A 2,067-nucleotide genomic window follows, 5' to 3' on the forward strand; every position below is an offset into this window, starting at 1 on the left:
GTTAGGGACGTAGAGCAGGTGAGGGCCACCGAGGGAGCAGGACCTCCACCCCTTCCTGCCTCCCCAGCCCCACCGTGTCCCCAAGGGCTGGCCTGTGACGAGCCGTCAGCCCCTTCCCCACAAGTCCAGGAACTGCTGCAGGAAGAAAGTTACCTCTTCCAAGTCATCGTCTGGGGTGCACGGGGTCTGGTCGGTCCTGTCTGTTTGATAAGAGATGGAGGAACCGTCGGATTCCAGGGAAGCTTCTTCATCGTATCCAAAGAACGTCTCCACAACAACCGGCTTCTGACCCAAATGCAACATGTTAGTGCAAACCCAGACCTGGCCTTCACCAGCACTTCTTGGCCTTCTCCCGCCTCCTCTTCCTGTCACCTGGGGTGGGGCCATGGCCGCGAAGCTGTCCACCCCCTGCTGTAGGGCAGCAGCTCTCAGCTGGTGTCCACTGGTGTGGCTTGAGATAGCACAGAACCGACACCGAGCATGTGCTCCAATGTGCCGTGGCTTTCCCAGTGACGCGTGGTGTCATAGATTTTAAAGAAGGACAGATCGGAATAAAACCAGAAATAAAACGGGTCCTCCTCCAGATGTCTGAGAGGCACTGCCTTCGGGGTCCCCCAGGTTCCCTCACCCCCGTCTTCAAAAACCTGAGGTTTCCTCTTCCAGGTTTTAGAAAGAGTAGAACACCCAAAAGCCTGCCGTCTTCTCTCAGTCACACTCAGGTCCCCTTCCTTCCTTGGCCACCTCTATGAATTGGCCACTGTGGTCTCCAGGTCTCCCTGCTGGTTTCTCCACCAGAACCTTCCAGTGAGACTCCTCCCTGGGGCCCCAGGACCACCCCGCAGCCCCACAAACCGCTGTTGCTGGTTCCTCTCCTAGCGGCCCTCCCCAGACATCCTGTGTCCTCCGGCCCTGGCCATGCAGGGCTCTGGGCCGGTCTCTTCTCCCCTGTTAACCTGCCGCTGCCTCTTGAGCTGAGTGACCACCTGGGCCTNATGCTTGCTGGGTGGAGCCCTGGCCTCTCTGAGGAATGCTTTCCGTGTGCCAGCCTTCTTCCAGACATTTCCACTGGAATGCCCAGAACACGGGCAGATGTGGTGAGCACAATCATGAGGTTCTTTCATTAACCCCAGCCCCTTCTGTCACCCCTCTGTCCAGTCAGCAGCCTTACCTACTCCTGTCACCTGCATGTCCAGCCAGTGGCCTGACCTCCTGCTGTCACCCACTCATCCAGTCAGTGGCTCTAGGCTTTTATCAGCCGCCTTCCTGTCCTCGAGGCCCTGAGCACGTCTTGCTCAGCGTTGCCCCTGACTTTCTGTTCTGACTCGGCCCCTTCTGGAAGCGCTCGGACAGCTGGGGTCAGCAGGGCAAAGCACCTCCAAGGAATTTCTAAACACCCTGAAAAGATCCTAAGAGGCCCTCAACACCATCTTCCCCCTCCTATGGGCCTTTCTAAGGGCCACACAAGTGTTTGTGACTAAAATATATAACAGCCTATCAGGAAGCATCAACGACTTTTAAAAACAAAACAACACACATACACATTTCGCATAAAGCAGGAGACAAGTTAGGTCCTTTGGAAAATTCTCCCAAAGCTCCCTTAATAAAAATCATAGGTTTATCAGAAAGGATTGTACTGTAGAGAAATTGCCCCAGGTCTTCAGGTTTCCTAGGGACACAGGTCTGCCGGTGGGGGGTCCTGCAAATGGGGCTGGAGGAAGCTTGGAGTTGGGGCAGGCCCAGGGGGACGGCGCGTGGCTCACTGAGGACCAGCGAGTGTGAACAGCCACACACCCGCTGCAAGCGGCCGTCCTAGGGGCCGGCGTCCACACGGCCTGGGGATTCAGGCTGCCCTGCAGGCGTGAGGAGCCGGCGTCCTGCAGCCACCCCTCCTCCTCCTCGTGAGTGCTGACGTTGTTATTGTCATTAGAAATTCATATCTGCTCTTAGAAATTTAAAAGAAATGCTTGGATTTTTAAATTTAAAATTATAAACAGCATGTTTACTTTGGGTTCTATTTTGATTACGTCGCAGTTAACAATTTTTAGAAATAATAAAATTATTTTCTTT

At 54.5% G+C, this 2,067-nt stretch overlaps 1 protein-coding gene across 1 annotated transcript in view; it reads right to left on the reverse strand.

Annotated features, from left to right (window-relative positions):
• JAKMIP3 (Janus kinase and microtubule interacting protein 3) overlaps positions 1-2,067 on the reverse strand; it is a 65,729-nt gene that overhangs the window by 32,675 nt on the left and 30,987 nt on the right. The window contains exon 11 of the mRNA XM_008588373.1: positions 154-285. Coding sequence (XP_008586595.1) covers positions 154-285 — 132 coding nt within the window. The remainder of the gene's footprint in view (positions 1-153; positions 286-2,067) is intronic.

The sequence above is a fragment of the Galeopterus variegatus genome, unplaced genomic scaffold (assembly GCF_000696425.1).
Source record: "Galeopterus variegatus unplaced genomic scaffold, G_variegatus-3.0.2 Scaffold4794, whole genome shotgun sequence".
Lineage (NCBI taxonomy): Eukaryota > Metazoa > Chordata > Mammalia > Dermoptera > Cynocephalidae > Galeopterus > Galeopterus variegatus.